General features: G+C 40.2%; 2 protein-coding genes across 5 annotated transcripts in view; both read right to left on the bottom strand.

Annotated features, from left to right (window-relative positions):
* The window catches only part of SPDYA (speedy/RINGO cell cycle regulator family member A), a 33,671-nt gene extending 31,109 nt beyond the window's left edge, over positions 1-2,562 (bottom strand). Inside the window, exon 1 of one of the 2 annotated variants that reach the window (XM_010371172.2) lies at positions 2,316-2,562. In XM_010371172.2, coding sequence (XP_010369474.1) covers positions 2,316-2,550 — 235 coding nt within the window. In that variant the 5' untranslated portion in view covers positions 2,551-2,562. The remainder of the gene's footprint in view (positions 1-2,315) is intronic. The other variant, XM_010371171.1, reaches the window with a different exon arrangement.
* Positions 2,563-15,385: 12,823 nt separating this feature from the next.
* Positions 15,386-20,350, bottom strand: part of PPP1CB (protein phosphatase 1 catalytic subunit beta) — a 51,048-nt gene continuing 46,083 nt past the window's right edge. For 2 of the 3 annotated variants that reach the window (XM_010371179.2, XM_010371180.2), the window contains exon 9: positions 15,386-19,166. In XM_010371179.2, the coding sequence (XP_010369481.1) occupies positions 19,062-19,166 (105 nt within the window). In that variant the 3' untranslated portion in view covers positions 15,386-19,061. The remainder of the gene's footprint in view (positions 19,167-20,350) is intronic. The other variant, XR_004054193.1, reaches the window with a different exon arrangement.

Below are 20,350 nucleotides of genomic sequence, written 5' to 3'. Positions count from 1 at the left end.
AAAATATATAGTCTCAAAATATAGTAATAGTTGTCAGAATGTAATCTAGAAAAATCTGCTTTTTTCCATTCCCTCTTTCTTTTCTTTTCTTTCTTTTTCTTTTTTAAGAGACAGGGTCTCACTATGTTGCCCAGGTGGGCCTTGAACTCCTGGGCTCAAGTGATCGTCTGGCTTCAGACTCCTGAGTAGCTGGAACTACAGGTGCATGCCACCATGCCAGTCTCCTCTCTTTCATTTTAAGTAAAAAGGCATAACTTCTTTATATTCATTTATGTATACTAAAATATCATCAATGTAGTCACATGGAAACTTCCAAGAATAACTACTGATTTCCTGAGAATAGTAATTTCTGACTTGCTAATTTTTTCCCCTTTTTTAAATAGGGTCTCACTTTGTCACCCAGGCTGGAGTGCAGTGGCGTGATCTCGGCTCAACTGTAGTCTCAACCTCCTGGGTTCAAGATCCTCCCACCTCAGCCCCCCAGATAGCTGGGACTACAGGTGTGCACCACCATGCCCAAATAACCTTTTTTTTTTTGTATTGTAGAGAGGGGATTTCACCACGTTGTCCCAGGCTGTTCTTGAACTCTTGAGCTCAAGCGATCCACTTGCCTTGGCCTTCCAAAGTGCTAGGATTACAGGTATGAGCCACCATATCTGGCTTTTTTTTTTTTTTTTTTTTTTAAGACAGAGTCTTGCTCTGTCGCCCAGGCTGGAGTGCAGTGGTATGATCTCGGCTCAGCGGTAGCATCCACCTCCCAGGTTCAAGCGATTCTCTTGCCTCAGCCTCCCAAGTAGCTGGGATTACAGGCATGTGCCACCATTCCCGATGGGGTTTCACCATGTTGGCCAGGCTGGTCTCAAACTCCTGGCCTCAAGTGATCTGCTCCCTCAGCCTCCTAAAGTGCTGGGATTATAGGTATGAGCCACTGCGCCTGGCCCATTAATTCTATTTATATTTCTTTCTTTCTTTCTTTTTTGAGATAGAGTTTCACTCTTGTTGCCCAGGCTGGAGTGCAATGGTGCAATCTCGGCTCACTGCAACCTCCGCCTCCCGGGTTCAAGCGATTCTCCTGCCTCAGCCTCCCGAGTAGCTGAGATTACAGGCATGCGCCACCACACCCGGCTGATTTTGTATTTTTAGTAGAGACAGGGTTTCTCCATGTTGGTCAGGCTGGTCTTGAACTCCTGACCTCAGCTGATCTGCCCGCCTCGGCCTCTCAAAGTGCTGGGAATACAGGCATGAGCCACCGCACCCAGCCTCTATTTATAGTTCTTAAGTTACCTAAAATGGTACAGTCGGGTATTTTCCCTTGTTTCTCATGATGAGTTTTGGTACTAAAAAAGTTTGCAGGTAATAATTTTGTTCTGCTCTTAATGAAGAGAAGGGGAACATTTATTAACATTCTAAATCCTGATGGGGAAGCATCTTTATATCTTTTTCTACTTATATTCCTTACATTTTTTTCCTTTTTCATCTTTTCATTTTGCTTTTCTTTAAATTGTAACTAGCTTGCTTTAATGCACCTGACCTTCCTCTGGAAACAAGGAAGCTTGTTACCTAGATCTACCGGACTGTAGCATCTACTTGACTTGATTCATTACTCCAGATATTTTTCAGAACTCATCTATCCTACCGTTTTTTCTAATCTGTTTACCTTATTACCCTACCTCCAAAAAAAAAAAAAAAAAAAAAAAAAAAGAATCCCTCTCTTTCCTAGTTAGGAGTACAGTACTATAAAGAAGTTTCTTTTTGCCAATGTTAAGAAATGTATCAGCAAAGTAGCACTGTCTCATAACCTAAACAAATTCAAATTCAGTTTCATTATATGGACATGATAAAACATAGTTAATTTTAACAATGTTCCCAAACTGTTATCCTGAAACTTCTCTAGTGTGACCAAGCTTCCTAGTTTTCTTGGGTTTAGCAGAGAAAGTCCTGGAAACCCCTTAGACCCAGTCAAACTGGGTCAGTTAGCTCACCTGAGTCTTTATGTCGTATTTAACTTTAGGTCAAACAAAACTCATGCCATGGGCTATGAAGTTGAATTGCCCAGAATTTACATTTGACATTTGGATTTAAGTAGTCTAGAAGCTAGATAAGTATGAATTTTTAATCCGTAAGGAAACAAAACAAAAACCCAACATTGAAAAAAAAAAAAAGACTAAGTAAAACAAAAACAAATTTGGTTGGAGATGGGAAATTTAATACAAAAATAATGATATCCTCTTTGATTAGCATGAAAATGATTAGATGTTTACATTCTAGGTTTTTAGTACTTTATAATTACCACTATTACAATATTTTAAACCTACCAAATAATTTAAAGAAAGCAGTCATATCCTGACGCTGTATAACCAGACAAGGTCCTTTGGGGCTTTTAGATTTGTTGCTATTATGTGTATTTTTTTCAAATGCTTGCCAATTATCTTTAAAAATAGGACGCTTCATAGTAATGGGCTTTTTAGGCTGATGTGATCTATTTGACCCTGATTTTACATAAACAGTGACAGTAGGTGGTGTCTCACAACACATCTGATTGTGCCTCATTTTGGTTTCCCAATATTCCTGTAAAAATAAAACATACAATTATTCATCACACACATTCATTTCATATAAAAACAACTGGATGATACTACCATATGCAGTCATATAAAATGTTACTGAACTTGTCATTAAAATGTTATTTGTGACAGTGACTCCCATTAAAAATTGCTTTTGAAATTCAGTGCTAGGAAAAGCTATGCTTCCTTTGGGTAACAAATAGACATCCTCTTCCCAAATAATAAGATACTGTATGCCATTTTGCTTTGGCTACAGAACTCGACCAAATTTGAAAGTTAATTATAGAAATGATGCTGACTTCATAATTTATTTGTGGTCTTCTTTTTTCCTGCTAATTTTTTCTATTCTGCTTGAATTGACATAATTTTATTATATGGTTGTTATATGCCACCTCAAATTTTTTATAAACAAGGAAAACTATTTCCAGAACTTATTATCAAGTATTATATTACAAAGCACCCCCCTACACCTACACACACACAAAACCCCATATCTCTTTATTGCTAAATTCCTTGATATATTATAAAATTCACTTATTCAATAAGCATTTATTGGTATTTATTGAAAAGTTGAAAGCAATTCTAGCAAAATGAAGATGAGCTTTGAAGGCCTTTCATAAATTGGTCTAATTTTTGTTTTACTTACTTTTCTGTTTTCCTTTTTTTCTCGTGTATGTGTGTGTGTTTGAGACAGGGTCTTGCTCTGTCACCCAGACAGGAATATGCTGGCATGATTATAGCTCACTGCAGCCTCGACCTCCTGGGCTCAAGTGATCCTCCCACCTTAGCCTCCATTGTAGCTGGGACCACAGGTGTATGCCACCACACCTGGCAAATTTTTTAAATTTTTGTAGAGATGAGGTCTCACTATGTTGCCCAGGCTGGTCTCAAACTGCCGAGCTCAAGCCATCCTCTTGCCTCAGCCTCCCAAAGTGCGGGAATTACAGGCTTGAGCCACCATGACTGACTGGCCTGTTCTAATTTTTAAAGTTGTAAGTGTATGACAAAGCTATTTGAGTGACTGATTATAAGTGTGTATGAATGTATGTTGTTATAATCTAATAAAATCTGAGACAAAGTTAATCTAACAATATTTAATAATATACATAATCATCACCTTCTTTGGTGGTGAATAGTTGACATAATTACACTTAGTATTATTTTTGTGGTCAAATATTTCTAGGGTAATGGGAAATGGAGGTATGAATAGGCAACACAGGAAACTACTCTAGGACCCTACTGAGAACCTCTGAATGCAACCTCACAGTGACCCAGGCAGCCACGCCTCCCTTGGTGTTCAAGGAGTGAGGTATAGATTCCCCTTCCTGACCCTCAGAAATTTCCCTGCTGAAGGAAGGACTGGAAAATAAGATTGGATATAGTAAGGTTAGAGCAGCACTGTCCAAAATATAATGTAAGCCGCATATGTAATTTTGTATTTTTAGAGCCACCTTACAAAACAAAACAGATAAAATAACTTTTAATAATAAAGTTTATGTAACCCATTATGTCCAAAATACCATTTTAACATGTAATCAATATAAAAATCAATGAGATAGTTCACATTCTAAGTCTTTGAAATCTGCTGCGTGTTTTCCTCTTAAAGCATATCTCAATTCTTTTCTTTTTGTTGTTACTTTAGATGAATATGCTTACATACAAATCCCAGTTCTGATACTAATTTTTCAACAGTAAAAATGAAATGCAGTCCTATTTTTAAAAATGAAGTAATTTGTAAGAGCAAAATATGCTCCTTCAGTTTTTAAAGTAAAAATTAAATTATTCAGTTTCAAGTGTTTAATAGCCACAAGCGGCCAGTGGCTACCACATTAGACAGTACAGGGCTACATTTTGAAGAATTAGGCAGAGGAAATTATACTTATCTAATTGCTCCTCTCATCCCATCTTTCTTCCTAGATCCTAAAGTCCTGCCAAATTGAAGGTAATTATGTACTTGGGGTGCGGGTTATAAACTCCATAGAAAGAGGAAGAGGTGATAAATTGAGTCTTGAGACTTGAGTAAGAATTTTCTGCTCTTTCCTGCCCACCTCATCTGGGAGACAGCTGGAGGCTTCATCTGCATATTTTTTTTAAAGTAAGAGCAGCCTTAAATTCAGATAGAAGAAACTAAACAGTAGTCAGGCTTCTCAAATTCTAGTGTGGACTTATCAGTGGTATAGTACCGTGGCTAAGAATTCTGCTTCAAATTTGAGTGTTGGGGCTAGACTTGGGTGGAATGTACCAGAACACAAAATAACTGTGGCACATATTCCAGAAGATAAGTTTTACTCAATGCTAAGTAACCTAAAATAGTGCTTTTATATTAAAACAACCATGGATATATCATAAAATATAATCCAAATTTTCTATCAATCAAAAAGGTAAAATATGTCCACAGTAGGTGTCTTTACACTATTCCCTTATGTATGTTATGTATGTATTGGGATGTTTCATATACAGTTTCAGAAAACTGAATGAGAAGAAAATGTCTGAAATTCCCCAAGAGGAGCTTCATTGACATTAATAAGCAAACACTGGCAGGAAAGTTGCGTAGAACAAGCTGAAGGAGAGAAGCTATCAATGCTAGTCTTGGTCAATTTCTACCTAGGGGTATCTTTTAATTTTGCTCTTCGTTTAGATATACTAAGAGAATGAGAGTTCTGATAGAGCAAGCAAGAAGAAAAGAACAAAAACCAAATTAAAACATGAGCTGCGGGCGCGGTGGCTCAAGCCTGTAATCCCAGCACTTTGGGAGGCCGAGACGGGCGGATCACGAGGTCAGGAGATTGAGACCATCCTGGCTAACACGGTGAAACTCCGTCTCTGCTAAAAAATACAAAAAAACTAGCCGGGCGAGGTGGCGGGCGCCCGTAGTCCCAGCTACTCGGGAGGCTGAGGCAGGAGAATGGCATAAACCCGTGAGGCGGAGCTTGCAGTGAGCCGAGATCCGGCCACTGCACTCCAGCCTGGGCGACAGAGCGAGACTCTGTCTCAAAAAAAAAAAAAGAGCCATGAGCCATTTTAGGAAGGGCAAGAGATGGGGAAAGAAGGAGAAGTAGGAGAAACTATGCTCATCAGGTAAAATCCTTTAATGATTTTAATTTTACTACTATTATTATTATTTTGAGACAGAGTTTCACTCTTGTTACCCAGGCTGGAGTGCAATAACTCGATCTCGGCTCACTGCCACCTCTGCTTCCTGGGTTCAAGCGATTCTCCAGCCTCAGCCTCCTGAGTAGTTGGGATTACAGGCACCCGCCACCATGCCCCACTAATTTTTGTATTTTTAGTAGAGACGGGATTTCACCATGTTAGCCAGGCTGGTCTCCAACTCCTGACCTGAGGTGATCGGCCCGCCTTGGCCTCCCAAAGCGCTGGGATTACAGGCGTGAGCTACCATGCCTGGCCTCCTTCAATTAATGTTTATATGGGCTCCATGGACATTAAAAAAATCATACCAGAATTCATACTTGAATAGGATGTCTGGGATTTTTTTCTTCGTTTTTCTTTTTTTGGTAAGTATATCACAAAAATTCTAGAGGCATCTGAAATAACCTCTTCTCTGGGGGGTAATATAAAGGGTGGTGGTTCACAGCCATAAAATGAAACAAGCATAAGTTGTTTGGGTATTCATTTGCCTATACGGAAAACCTAATAGCAATATCCATTGGCAACTCAGGACAGGCAAGTAAGCCTTAACTTCCTTATGAGTGCAGTCACACACAGAGAATATGTGCCAGACACTGATGAATGTGTTATATGCATTATCTCATTTAACTCTCAAAACATCTCTATGTGGTAGGTATTATTTTATCCTATTTTCTAGATGAGAAATTTGAGGCTTAGAGAAGTTAAATTTCCCAAAGGCTCATAATTAGTAAGTGATAAAGCTAGAATTTGAATGCAGAACTGACATCAAAGTCCCATATTCTTTAACCAGTAAATCACTGTTTTAAATATTAAATAAAATCATGTATAAAACACTTGACACATAGCACTCCAGTATTACTTATCGTCACCTTGCCAAGAAAACAAAACCAGCTAACCCCAGCTATAAGGCGATCTCGGCTCACTGCCACCTCTGCCTCCCGGGTTCAAGCGATTCTCCCACCTCAGCCTCCCGAGTAGCTGGGATTACAGGCGCCCACCACCAAGCCTGGCTAATTTTTTAAAAAATTATTTTTTGTAGAAACGGATTTTATCTCAGCTCACTGCAACCTCCGCCTCCCGGGTTCATGCGATTCTCCCGCCTCAGCCTGCCAAGTAGCTGGGACTACAGGTGACGCCACCATGCCCGGCTAATTTTTTTTTTTTTTTTTTTTTTTGTAGAGACGGGGTTTTCGCTGCGGGCTGCTCTCGAATCCTGGCCTCAAGGATCCGCCCAACTCGGTATAAGGCTTTTTAAAAGGTTGAGACTAGGGGGCCTCCAGTCCTACCGGATGTCATGTAAGAGAATCTTCGTGAATTCTGAGACATGGGCTAAGGGCCTGGTACTGAGGCACAGCACCTCAGATCTCAAGATTCTGGGGCAGACGATCTTGGGGGCAAAAAGAGGTGTTTAATGGGACATACGGAGGCAGGATTTATTAAAAAGACCCCTAAATCTCCATTCCTCCCACAATAAAGGCGGCGGGCACACGTGGAGACGGGAGCTCCTGCCCAGGGCCCTCCCTCTGAGCAGGCGGCCGAGCTTCAGGAGCAGCCTCCGGTCTCGGCCCTGCCCGTCCTCCCCCTGGAACCTCCACCCGCTACGCCGCCGGGCGGAGGGCGGCCAACGCCCCAACCTGCGCGGCCACTGCTTCCCCTCGCCAGGCCCCGCAGCCCAGAGCCCGCTGTGGGGAGCGCGTGTGTCGTCGCCGCGAAGGCAGCTGAGGGCGCCCACGGGAGGCGGCGTGAGAACGAGGCTGGAGCACCGCCTTCTCATCTAAGGCGGGCGGTGGGGTCGCCGGCGAGCGAACCCAGGGACCAGGCACACTCGAAACTGGAGACTGGCCTGTGAGGCCCTTCCCGGGGGCGAGCACAGGTACCTGCGGAAGCCCGGGGCTGCGCGGGAGAGGACCGGGCAGCGGCGGTCAAGCCTCGGCCGCAGCGCTCCGGGCCTCAGACGGTTGCTCGCCGGTAGCTCGCCAGCAGCGGTAACCGCTCGAAGGTCTCCCGCCAACCCGGAGCGAGGGAGCGCGAGGCCGGCAGGGGCCAATCAGCGCTCAGAGCAGGCCGAGGGGGCGGTGCCTGCCCGGGAGTGCGCGCCGGCGAACCCCGCCCCTACCCGCCCGAGCCTCGGCCGCGGGCCTCCGTCTTCCGTTATCCCGCTCGCCCGCGCAAAATTCACACAACCCTCCTCATTCGACCTACCCCCGTTGGGCACGTCTCGCAGTCAGGCTTGCGTTGGGGCCGTTTACTTCCCTTCGACTAGACAACCAGGCCCCGCGGGGCTGGGGCTGCGGCGTCCCCTCCCCACCCGGCACACGCGGGCACAGCGCGGTTACCCGGGTTACTCAAAAGGAAGAGGCCGCTTGAACTGAGAAAAGCACAACGTGTGAATGCGGTGGCTTCTGGGGAGAAGGGGCTGTTCTATTGTAACTGTGAATCTGCAGCAGTGATCTTTTTGGCTTTGTCCTAGCCTTTGGCCAACTGGGTGCTTAATACATGCATGTCGAATGAACAAATAAAAAGAAGTCTTCACAGCTTTTTGATCCCCCCATCCTTACGTCTCTAAGGTAAAACCGGCTTTCTTTTTTCTTTTGAGACGGAGTCTCGCTCTGTCGCCCAGGCTGGAGCAGTGGCACGATCTCGGCTCACTGCAACCTCTGCCTCCCGGGTTCAAGCGATTCTCCCGCCTCAGCCTCCTGAGTAGCTGGGGCCACAGGTTCCGCCACGCCCGCCTAATTTTTAAACATTCCTTGTAGAGCAGAGTCCTTCTATGTGGCCCGGGCTGGCCTTGAACTCCTGGACTCAGGGGATCCTCCCACTGGGATTACAGTCCTAAGTCATCACACCCAGTGTAACTTTTTTTTTTGTCTCCATATCACGGCTTTTTTCATATTGCTAGTCTTTCTATACATTTTCAATGACTGCGTAATATTCCAGAGTGGATGGACCATTTAAGTCATTTCAATATTTGGATTGCTTCCAGATTTTTTGGCTAATACAACGATTACTCTTAAAAGGCAACCTGGCTCTGCCTACTTGTGGTACTTCCAGCAAATAGCTCCTCAATCAGCAGTCGTGAAGAACGAGTTAATTCCTTCCTTCTTGTGCTTCCACACACAGCACAATAATGGCAAATTCACCTACAAGTACAAGGAGGGGCCAACTGGGAACTTACTTTTCCTTATATGTGCCTTTGACTATTTCTCCCCGGCCTATAAATGGGAGAATGGGCCAAGAAGCATCAACTGGTTGTGAAAATCTTGAGGAAAATGGGTGCTTCCAGCTTCATTCCTCTGGCTTTTCCCTAAGGATCCTTCCTGACTTCTCCCTGTTCCTCCCCTTGTTTTTGCAAGGTACGGGTGCTGTGATGATTAATTTCCAGCCTCGAGTATAAAATATCTACTGAACAAGGAAATGTCCACTCCATGAGAAACACAGAGGCATGGCGAGTACCACAATGATGAAGACAACATGGCCTTACCTTTCTAGAGCTTCCAAGCTAGACAGATATGGACACGACTAAAATACAAGGCATAGTGAGTTGTGCCATGAGGGAAATGTATGTGGCTGTATAATGCACAAAATACAGTTATGAGAAGGTTCTTTAGGATCCTAAAATCTTCACAAAGGAAGCATGTAAAACTTGCATATAAAAGCCAGCAAATACACGTAAATGTTCATTGAGCTATCGGGGAAGCAGCTTATTAAGTTTTGACATCAAGTAAAGGGTGACTACCAACTAAGCCTTCTTGAGTGTTCTCATTCCTGAGTGTTTGTTTTTTAAACTATGTTGGTGTGTGGAGAAAAGTGAATATACCTTAGAATCATATACACTTGGTTTGAATTCAGGTACTACCATTTTACTAGCTGTGTGAACATGGTCAAATCATTTAACCCCAGCACCTCTCATTAAATGTAAAAGTAGGGTGATACTACCTACTCTGTAAAAGCGTCTGGGACAAATTTGATAGTGAGCAAACTAGCAGTGCACTGGTCCATAGTAGGTGTTGTTAGCTAGCTTCCTTCTTGCGTCTTTTCATTTGACCTGGGATTGGATGAGGAGAACTCAAACATTTAACTGAACTATTTATTCCTTTGTCTCTAAGCATGGCTTTTCCCCACTAAAAAAGCATTGATTGTCCATAACTTGATCATCTCCTGCACTGTGTCCTGCAGTGCCTCCAGGTTGTCCCCATTCTACTTTCCTAACTCTCTTTTCCTAAATGTATCTCCTCACTATTATCCAGTAAGAATGAAACACTCATACTGGTGTTTCTCTGAATGTTTTGAACTTTCCCACTTCTTTGACCTTGCATATACTGTGGTGTGCTCTCTTCACTCTCATTTAAAATTTGTCTGGTATCCATCCCTTGAGACACAGCTTAAATTAAACAGCTCATCATCATTTGAGTGCTTAGTAAGTGCAGGCTGTGTGCCGCTCTTGAATTCCTGTAGCATTTCCTGAAATTCTCATTTATGTAATCTTATTAACCAGCTTTTTAAAATAAAAATGTTTGTGTATACAGATACAATTATATATAAATCGGATCATATACATACTTTAAAAATGTACAAAACAATACATGTAGCATAAGTGGAGGCTGAGACATAATAAAAACTTGTGAAACCACCACCTACCAAAACACATGAACCTAACATGCAAGAGACAGGACATCAACAATACTGTTGAGATTCTGTATGCTCCTCCTTCTCCCATTAGGATTCCCAGGAGGCGACTGTTTCCCATTCTCCTTTCTTTGTGTATCCTAAAACACAACTTTTGTGAACTCTTCAACCTCAGTATTCCTCATAGGGTTAGCCATGCTAATCCATAATACTGTGAATCATTTTCATTGTTGCCTTCTGTTCTAGAAATACACCATAATATTCCAATGCTCCTGTCAATGGGTATTTGGGTCATTTTTGGGGGGGCATTTGGATCCTTTTGCTACTGTGAATGCCATGAGCAATGCCTCTGCAAGGCCGTATTGTTTAAGTTCTGATTAACTGCTGGTCTGATTGGTGAATGTCTCCAACTTAAAATCAAATATTTTGACTACTTTGCTTGTGTATGCATCATGGTTCACTTTTTCTATAAATGCTTTAAAGTGAAGTTGATGAGTTGTAGGGCATGCACATGTTCAACTTTAAAAGGTTATAAATGCTAAATTCATTTTCCAAGCAGTGTTACCAATTTTAAAAGTTCCCATTAGTTTACATCTTGACAACTTATTTTGAGGCTTTCTGTGACTAGATGATCTTTTAAAGTGTAACAGAGAAGACAGCTCCAGATTTTCTTTTCAGCACCCTTTTCTAGTAAATGGTTCTACCCAACCTCCTAAACCACTTGAATGCAGGGATAGTTGCTATGTTCATGCAATATCCCTTCCCTCTCTTACTTGATGGAGTTGTAAGGGCCTTTGAGACAAATTGGGCCAAATTTCTTTTATGTAATTCTGCGCTGAGACCACGTATTCAGCCTGGGTGACTGTTCTTCTAAGTTAAAGAGATTAAAAACTCTGAGGATTATTAAAAATGGAACAATTGGCAGGGCATGGTGGCTCACGCCTGTAATCTCAGCACACTTTGGGAGGCCGAAGTGGGTGGATCACCTGACGTCTAGTGAAACCCCATCTCTACTAAAAATGCAAAAATTAGCCGGGTGCTCTGGCGCGCCTGTTTTCCCAGCTACTCAGGAGACTGAGGTGGGAGAATTGCTTGGACCCAGGAGGTGGAGGCTGCAGTAAGCAGAGATGGCGCCACTGCACTCCAGCCTGGGCGACAGAGCGAGACCCTGTCTCAAAAAACAAACAAAACAAAAGCAACAACAAAAAAGAACAATCATTCTAACAAGATAACTGTATTCATTTTCTGTCTAGAATAGTTTTCTCCACTGTATCAGACTTTTTTGTTCCTTACAGAAAAGATAGTTGATCTTTCTCCATACTGCGTATGACATAACACTTGTGCTAGATGAGGCAACAGCCTCTCCAAGTTTGATTCCTAGTTTTAAGTGCTCATACTTACTGGGTGAATTCTGAAAGACAAAATATTACACAAATTATACAATTTTCCTAAAATATGTGAGGTGGCTCACCACAAAGGTGACATTAAGATCAATAAAACAGGAGACTACAGAAAAGGGGAGGCAAGAAAGTAATCATAAGGATCTTGCGATGTTTGTTCTCAGTAACAGGCAACTTCTCCACTATGCCTGTCAGGTGCTAGCTGCAAAATGCTCCTTCAAGTATCTGAATACTTTGGGTTTTTTTTTTTGTTTTGTTTTGTTTTTTTTTGAGATACAGTCTCGCTCTGTCACCCACGCTGGAGTGCAGTGGCGTGATCTTGGCTCACTGCAACCTCCACCTCCCAGGTTCAAGCAATTCTCCTGCCTCAGCCTCCCAAGTAGCTGGGATTACAGGTGTGTGCCACCACGCCTGGATAATTTTTGTATTTTTAGTAGAGACAGAGTTTCACCATGTTGGCCAAGCTGATCTCGAACTCCTGATCTCTAGTGATCTGCCCGCCGTGGCCTTCCAAAGTGTCGGAATTACAGGTGTGAGCCACCGTGTCTGGCTGAGTTCTTGTATTTACCAGTATTTTACAAAGTAGGGGGCAGAGTTTTGATAAACCATTTCTTTTGGCTGAACAGACTCAAATCAATTTTCTCCTTGAGACTTCAGCATTCTTGTCGTAAGAGACAAGAGACATGAGGATAAAAAAAAATTGGAATTTTATTATTTGTGGTTAATTTCTTCAGGTCAAGGTGTCAAAATAGTAATACGAGTAGAGATTTTTGACACCCACTTGCCATTCATTAAGCAAATATCTGCAGGCCTTCTATGTGGCAGGCGCCACTCTACGGTGAGGAGATACGAATCAGTGAACAAAAGAGGAAAAAAATACCTGCCTGGGTGCAATGGCTCATGCCTGTAATCCCAACACTTTGGGATGCTGAGGTGGGCGGATCACTTGAGCTCAAGAGTTGGAGACTAGCCTAGGCAACATGGTAAAACACCCCACTCTACAAACATTAGCAGGTGTGGTGGCACATGCCTGTAGTCCCAGCTATTAGGCAGGCTAAGGTGGAAGGATGGCTTGAGCCCAGGAGGTTGCAGTGAGCCGAGATTGTGCCACTGTGCTCCAGCCTGGGCACCATAGCAAGACCCTGTCTCAAATAAACAAAAAACAACAAACTCTGCCCATAGGAGCTACATTCTAGTCACATACAAAACTGATCTAGGCCTTACGGCTTTTAAAGACAAATATAACAAAGGTTTTTTTTTTTTTTGAGATGGAGTTTCCCTCTTGTTGCCCAGGCTGGAGTGCAATGGTGCCATCTTGGATCACTGTAATCTCCATGTTCAAGTGATTCTCCTGCCTCAGCTTCCCAAGTAGCTGGGACTACAGGTGTGTGCCACCACGTCCAGTTAATTTTTGTATTTTTTTTTAGTAGAGACGGGGTTTCACCATATTGGCCAGGATGGTCTCGATCTCTTAACCTTGTGATCGGCCCACCTTGGCCTCCCAAAGCGCTCGGATTACAGGTGTGAGCCACCGCGCCCAGTCGACAAATACAACAAAGTTTTAAAGGAAACATCCTAATGGATCTGTATAACAATTAATTGGTATGTTAAAATTAAAATGGGCTGGGCATGGTGGCCTGTAATTCTCCCAGCACTTTGGAAGGCCAAGGGGGCAGGATCACTTGAGCCTGGGAGGCTGAGGCTTCAGTGAGCTGTGATCGGGCTACTGCACTCCAGCCTGGGTGACAGAGGGAGACCCTGTCTCAAAAAAAAGGATTACAACTTGTGTTGTCAGTGAGCATACCTAGAGTTTGGGGAATTCGCTAAAAGCAGATCAGGGTCTTCCACGCAAAACAGGCTTTACAGTACAGCAATAAAGACTTTTTAACCTAGTTCTTTAATATGACCAATAGAATTAATTTCAGTGGAATTATCAAGCTCCAGTTAAGAGATGTGCTACAAAAACTCAGGTAATTACACTGGGAGGCACAGACTTGTGTTTCTAAAATTTTTTTTTTTTTTTTGAGACGGAGTCTTGCTCTGTCGCCCGGGCTAGAGTGCAGTGGCCAGATCTCAGCTCACTGCAAGCTGCGCCTCCCGGGTTTACGCCATTCTCCTGCCTCAGCCTCCGGAGTAGCTGGGACTACAGGCGCCCGCCACCTCGCCCGGCTAGTTTTTTTGTATTTTCAGTACAGACGGGGTTTCACCGTGTTAGCCAGGATGGTCTCGATCTCCTGACCTCGTGATCCGCCCGTCTCGGCCTCCCAAAGTGCTGGGATTACAGGCTTGAGCCACCGCACCCGGCCCTAAAATTTCTTATTGAAGTCAGGTAACAGTAGTATGTGCTGGGTCCAGTTATATGTTGGATCCTGAGCCTCACACAAGACTTCCTGATAATCTGTTCCTTATTAAATGTGACAAGCTACATTTCCTAGTATGTAGCTAATTTTTAAGTTGGTAAATTGAGTAGTTAGGAGTTTCTACAAGACGTAAGTTTTCTCCGGCAACTCCACCCTGCACATCCTCCTTAAGGATTTTTATTAAACTAAGAGCTAGAGAGACAAAGTTTATATTTATTCAAGAATGGAACAGGTGTCACTCTGTCAATAATCTGCTGGTAAGCAGCAGCACTGTCAGAAACCATGCCAATTGTCAGTTTGAGTTATATATATATTGGAGGTAGCATTTCAACACTCTGGTTTTGTTCCCTTGGCTTTTTTTTCCCCCCCCCAAAAAATATACTAGGAGATATGACTTACTTCAGATTAAACTTGTTACATTAATAAAACACTCCTGGCCAGGTGAGGTGGCTCATGGCTGTAATCCCAGCACTTTGGGAGGCCAAGGCGGGCAGATCATGAGGTCAGGAGTTGGAGACCAGCCTGGCCAACATGGTGAAACCCCGTCTCTACTAAAAATACAAAATTTAGCTGGACACGGTAGTGGGTGTCTGTAATCCCAGCTACTCAGGAGGCTGAGGCAGGAGAATCACTTGAACCCAGGAGGTGGAAGTTGCAGTGAGCCAAGATCGTGCCACTGCACTCCAGTCTGGGCAACAAGAGCAAGACTCTGTCTCAAAAAAAAAAGAAAGAAAGAAAGAAAGAAAAACACTCCTCTGGACTACTTTTTTCTGTTGCACTGTATTACTTGCCTTTGTGGCTTTGTCGAGAATCAGTGTTTACATGATAGACCATAAATTAGTGTGCCTTTTAATAAATTTGTACAATAATCTATGAAAGTTCTAGATATTCAGCTGTGATGTCACTGCTTTTGGAGGAAAAGTTTGGCCTGTAAATCTGCTGAATCATTCTGATTAGGCAGCTGTAAAAATTAATACATACTTTAACTTGCCGATCCTATGCCACGCTTGATTGAAAAGCCTCCAGGCACAGACCTTGGGTTCCCACCTTTTTGTATGTAATATCTGAAAGGAATGCTGAACCTATTAGCCTCAGGCAGTTAGTCTGTTCTCTCTTTTACACACACACACACACACACACACACACACACACACCCTCCCCACCCGCACTCCCTGTTCACTTGCTATCTTCCACCCTGTATACCCCACACAATGTGGTGTTATAAGATTTCACAACCACATAAGCTAGCAAAGATCCCTAAGAGGAAAGAAGCAAAGATTTATGGTCATTTTTGTAAAAATAAGGTTTAATAAAACATCAGCAATCTGCATGAGAAGGTAAATTACAATGAGAAACTTAAAAAGCTTATGGTCTAAGTCAACCAATGTAGAAGGTACTGGTTGAAGAAAACAAGCTTTGACTTTTAAAATTTCCTAACCAGGGGATTTATTTAGAAATTCTGGCATTCAAATGTACATGTAAAATCCAATTTAACAGATCAAAATTGTTACACTAAGTTTCACTTAGTATCTAAGTATCCAATCACAATTGTATCTACGTTTCACTTTTGTTGAAGAAACATTATAAAGGTAATTAAAACTCTGGGCGTATACTTATATGGAACTAATTTATTTCCTATTTAACTACCGTTCATTGCGTAAAGTATGTTGTCCCAATTTTCAGCTGTTTTAAGAAATTATAAAACATTGAGATCTACTAGGAAGAGGGACAGCCTATTTCTAAGTGATGCCACTAGTACAATCAGGCTTCTCAGGGGCATCTTTGATTTAGCCATTGACTCACAAGAAAAACAGGAGGTGGATTTGGTTAGGGAGCAACAGCAAATTCAGCCTGACCATATTCCTACTCTAAACACATTTTCAGCATAAAGATGTAAAAAAAAAATTTTTTTGGTTCAAAAGTTATGGTTGCCATGGAGACTAAAAGAATATACCTGAATTTATAAACTGAGACATATTTCAGTTCCTTGGCTTAAAATAATACATCTTTATATTCTTAAGAGACATATCTCAAGATGTTCCTTGCTTTGCCTTGAATACAAATTTTTTTGAAAAGCGTATGTTTCTCCTGAACACACTCATATTTCAAATTTACCACCTATTTTAAGCTTTAAAATTCTTCTTGCCAGCATTTTTCAGCAAAAAAATAATAATAATAATAACTTCATGAATGTTTAGGTACTTTTTACAATGAAGGGACATGGCAGCATGGATACTGGGTAGTTGGCTAGGCTCTAAATACCTGATGACTCAACGCTTTGCACAAACCAATCTTGCTGATTATTAAAATTTGTCCCTGGACAAAATTAAAGCAGCGCATGTTAAGGCTTCAAATGCAAAGGATTCACTGTAGTTCATTCTTTCAAGAATAGAAATCGACCATAACTTTTGCTTTATAATTCATGTGATACACCACATTATAACAGATATCTACCGTGTTTCAATGATTTCTGAATGTCATAACATTTGGATTAAATTGCATACAAAAAATCACTAACCTGAAAAAAATCAGAGGAAAGAACAATATAAATTAGTGACACTGGAATTACAGAATAATTTTCTCCTAAGAAACAAAGTTTTATTTATTTCAAGTAGTGTTGTCAAGCAAGTATTTGTAAAGAACACATTTTTATGACTGGAGGCTGTTTAAGTGGTTTTAAGAGTGCTTGAATAACTTTTAAACATGATAAATTTCCATCCTTTAAATTTAATGACCAATATTAATTAGCTCAGTGATTATTTTTTCACATTTAGTCTTAAAAAAAAAAAAGATTCCTATTAACCAACATACTTAGTCTTGACCTGGATTAATTTACAAAAGCCAGACAATGGGATACAGATTAATGTGGTTTAACTAATACTGAGATTAATCAACATTGCCCTTTTTCCCTGCCAAAGACTTATTTTCTAGACCTGCTTCACTATGACTACTAAAAGAGTACAACTAAAATTTTATTAGAAATCGCTCAGCTTACACACTCCAATCAGGAAGTTATTTAAATCACCTCAGATAAAACTTTGTGACCTAACCTAATACATCATATGTAGATCATGAACACTTTCAGAAAAGAATCATTTCAATATGTCAAGGACATAGTACCTATGTGAATAAAATGTGTGCTTAAATGTCTCACTGTAAGGAAAAAAATAATCAGTCAGGCTTCATATCAATTAGACAACTTTTACTAAATGAGAAAACTACATTTAAAATGTGCTTTAAAACAAAACGGAATTAGAAAAAAAGACATATGCATTTTAAAGAACTTTTGCACTGTGCTGAAAATGAAATATCTCTTGCAGTAAGTAATACAATGTGCCAATTCATAAAATATAAGTTAACAGGTTTCTCAATTTAACATTTTCAAAGACGATATTAAGGTCAAAAATGTCACATCTATGGTAGCACATATAGAAGGGCATTATAGATATGATGTCCATCCCTATGAAGCTTACAAATTTGACAATGCTCAATAAAAGCTTTTAGAATCACATCCAACAGTGTCACAGCCAAAGAATCAGAAATCTGTGTCCTGTAAGTTCTCTCCTTCTAAAATCTTCATGTTAACTTTTCTACGCGTTGCCATTTGTTAATACTAACCCTTAAAAAAAAGAGAGAATAGGAAAAGAAAGGCTGCAATAAACTCTTGATCAGGTACAGAAATTATTGCTACTATAGTTCACTACAAAGCATGTCTATACAATATCATATGACCTTTGATTATGAAAAAATCAGAATAAAAATCTTTAGTGACATAAGCCTTACAATCGTATACAACATTCACATGGCAATATTAGACAGTTAAGCACCCAATACCCATAGTTGACAAAATGTCCCACTGACCAGCATTCATTTAAATACATCCTTCGTATAGAGGGAGGAAAAAGAGATAGTGTCAGCTTTCCAAGGCTTGTCAAAAAAGGATTCTCATGTACTGTTGATCTAAAAACAAACAACAACAACAACAACAACTCAAAAAAAAAAAAAAAGAAAGAAAAAACTCAAAAAAAAAAAAAAAAAAAAGAAAGAAAGAAAACCAATGCAGGTGAAGGTGTTACCAGGAAGTTAAGCATGCCAAAAGGTGTTCCGTGCGAATGAAAACCTAAAGCCAAGGTACCACATAATCACATTACCAACTAGTTGGGTAATACTATATGAGCCTTATCTTAAAGTTAAATGAAATGCTACTGCACAATAGAGCATCAATAAGTTAAAAATTAGAGTGCACAAATCCCAATCAGTGGCGATTCCTGTATAAAGCAAAATATTCACTATCAGCTGTAAAGTTTGCCCAGTCAAACTGTATGATTAAAATCACTGGATTGGACAATGTGCGTTTTTTAAAACAATCAATCTCTAAAATTCCTTTTTAATGTAATGAGGCGTAAGTTTTCTTAGTAAGATTAAACAGATATCTAAGTAGATAAGCAAGGGAAAATAATAGTTGGTGAATGTCTGTAAAGCTCTTCCCATATTTCACTTTTAAAAATGTTTAGGGAAAAAAAATTAGAAGTATTTGCCATTATTCTAGCGAAAACAAACAAACAAAAACGAAACAAGCTCAAAATAATTAAACAACCAAGCAACACTAAAACCACATTACACAGATGGATCATCATGCTTTCATCTGGTTTAACTATCACATCTAGTTTAACTGGGATGCTCTTCAACTTTAAAAATTGTGATACATGAAGATGTAACTTTAATGGATAATTTTGAATTTGGATTTAACTTTGTCGACTATAACAGAGTATACTTATTACAATACAGTGTAGCACATCTTTCTATTAGAAAAAAATTTAAGATCCTTTACCCGTCTCCTTAAGTTAAAGGTGTGACATCATAAAGGGTGTCAAATGGCTGGATGGTTTTACAGTGCACACTTATATATTATGAAGTATGTCCTTAACAAATCTGATGGTTTCTTTACAGAATTCCTTTCTTCACCTTTTCTTCGGTGGATTAGCTGTTCGAGGTGGAGTGACAGGACGTCCAGAATTCAGTCCACCATACTGGTACTTAGCTTTCTTTTCAGATGGTTTCAATATCTTAAAGTAAATTATTAACAAATAATGTTATTCTTTCATATACAATAAGTTAAGAAAATTGTTACAATTGTGAGTTTTTTTCAATAAATGGCATAAACTGCAAAAGTGCAATAAAAATGTAGAATAGCAAAGCTCCATAAACATTTCTTACATTTAAAGTGTGCAAATGTCTGAACTTTGTCATTCCACTCATATTTTAATAACAAAAGTACACTAACTCTATCAACTATCCAATCCTTAGATTTAAGTAAAAAAATTTTTTAAATTAGTGTATCTGTGCTGTGAGGAAAAGAACACCGGTTTAAGAGTCAGAAGATCTACGTTGTCATCATAATTCTGATATAGTAACTTAGGAGGGTAACTAACTTACAAGTCACAAACTCTTCAGACCTTATTATTTACTTATAAATAGATCTTTTTACTTAAAAAACAGCTTTATTGATATAAATCTAATTTTAGAATATTTCTGTCACCCCTAAAAGAAAGCCTGTTCCCATCAGCAGTCACTCCCCATTCCTGCTCTCCACTCTCCAACTAACTTTTAGAGTTAGTTGCTCTAACTCCAAGCAATTACTAATCTATTATCTGTCTCTATAGAATTGCCTATTCTGAAGATTTCATATAACCGGCATCATATAATATGTGGTCTTTTGTGACTGACTTCTTTCACTTAGGTTTTCAAAACCAGTTTTGAAGTATCAGTCCTTCATTCCTTTTTATTGCTGAGTTGTACGTTGTACAGTCCATTGTATGGATGTACCACATTTTATTTATCCATTCGGTAGCTGATGGACATCTGAACTGTGTGAATTTTTCAGCTATAAGGAATAATGCTGTTGTGCCCATTTATGTAACCGTTTTTGTGTAAACATGTTTTCATAATCTTGGGTATACACCTAGAAGTAAAACTGCTGCATCATATGAGAACTCTATCCCCACCATTAATGTATGAAGATTATAATGCCTCCAAATCCTTGCCAAAACTTGTTACATTATACATTAAAAAGTCATGATTTTCCAAAAATAAAACAGTATAGAAAGACAAAGTATTTTTTTAAAAACTATTTAGAACATAATAGTGCCTCAGTGAAAAGAAGATATTAATCCAACACCACTTATGACAACTGCTGGAAGGATAAGGTATGGTTACTATATTTAATTTGTAAATGAGCAACCATTTACCA

The sequence above is a fragment of the Rhinopithecus roxellana genome, chromosome 17, assembly GCF_007565055.1.
Source record: "Rhinopithecus roxellana isolate Shanxi Qingling chromosome 17, ASM756505v1, whole genome shotgun sequence".
Lineage (NCBI taxonomy): Eukaryota > Metazoa > Chordata > Mammalia > Primates > Cercopithecidae > Rhinopithecus > Rhinopithecus roxellana.
Note: the sequence above shows the minus strand (reverse complement) of the source record. Positions and strands in the feature narration are given on the sequence as shown.